We start from the raw sequence: 1,259 nt of genomic DNA, 5'->3' as shown, positions 1-1,259 counted from the left end.
CACTGGGAGATCAATAATACCCCGTTTTTTTCATTTCGGACTGTTTCGTCTAGCTGTCAGTTGCTGAGGGGATGGCCGCTTTCGCAAATGAAATATACTACTTATGAGTACCCTGCCACGGAGGAGCTTGACAGGAAGCTCTCAGAGTTCATCGTGCAGCGAAATCAGTCCGCCTAAAGCAGAGGTACACACCTGCGTTACCTAGCAAAGTGGTCAAAGTGATCGAAGTGCGAGCTGGAAAGCACCTCAGAACACTCAGTGTGAAGGTTTGACCAATGGTTATACGTCATCTCCCATCAACGAGCAACGTGTCGACGAGGCCATTTTCAAGCTACGACCGTAAACTGCGAACGCTTTTGCTGGTCTACGTATGCTTCGAATGTTGTCCTTACGTCAGTCAGTCGTTCTATGCAAATCGCGGCGGTCGAAGCGTCTTATTCAACGTACCCTCAATGTAACTACCGACATTCTTAGTACAGAAGCTGATATCTCTGAATGATGAATCACATCAGCCTGAGATTAGACCCCAGTTCTTTGTCTACGATAACCATGAGATGCTGTTAAGCCAGTCTAGTCCTGAGCAACCATGTCTGAACAACTGATCCGATTTTGTAATGCACTACTCATAAGGTTGCTGAAAACTCCTCGACAGCCCACGGCCGGTTTCGCCCGTGCTGGGGCTCAACAGGTAGGCGCAGTCCCCGAGTTTCCGTCAACCTTATGTTCTACTCGAAACTAGATTGCACGATATCAGCGAAATACACTCATTTTCAAACAAATTTGGTTTTGCGAGAGACTCACCCGGAATCCAGCTAAATCTCTCGGTTTTGATGTTTCTAGGTTGGTCGTGCTGACGGCGCCTCGTCGATTTGTGGCGAAACATTTTCAATCCACTCACTATGCCTAGGGTGAACAAGCTAACCAATACTCCAGTCAGTTCCCAGTTTCTTCACTCTATACGGTAATCCCATGTGAATGTGGGCGATTAGGTATCGTTTGAACTGTAGCAATATGCCTATAGGCTTATTGTTAGATTCTGTTCAAACCCAATGTAGAGGACCTAAGACGGGGATTACTCTGTTACTCTGGTATGCAGAATGGTGTCAGAATGGTTTATCCCTGAATCTGAAGGGACGTGTGTATCAAGCTACAGTGCTGGCTGCTTTGTTGCATGGCTGTGAGACTTGGCCTATTCGAGCAGCGGAACTGAGACGTCTTCAGGTGTTCGACAATCGTTGTCTCAGAACCATAGCTCGTGT

The 1,259-nt window shown here is 47.1% G+C and overlaps 1 protein-coding gene across 1 annotated transcript in view; it reads left to right on the top strand.

Annotated features, from left to right (window-relative positions):
• Positions 1–1,011: 1,011 nt before the first annotated feature.
• T265_08298 (hypothetical protein) overlaps positions 1,012–1,259 on the top strand; it is a gene marked incomplete at both ends in the record, with an annotated part of 7,512 nt that continues 7,264 nt past the window's right edge. The window contains one exon of the mRNA XM_009174054.1: positions 1,012–1,257. Coding sequence (XP_009172318.1) covers positions 1,012–1,257 — 246 coding nt within the window. The remainder of the gene's footprint in view (positions 1,258–1,259) is intronic.

This window comes from Opisthorchis viverrini (genome assembly GCF_000715545.1).
Source record: "Opisthorchis viverrini unplaced genomic scaffold opera_v5_209, whole genome shotgun sequence".
Taxonomy (NCBI): domain Eukaryota; kingdom Metazoa; phylum Platyhelminthes; class Trematoda; order Opisthorchiida; family Opisthorchiidae; genus Opisthorchis; species Opisthorchis viverrini.
Note: the sequence above shows the minus strand (reverse complement) of the source record. Positions and strands in the feature narration are given on the sequence as shown.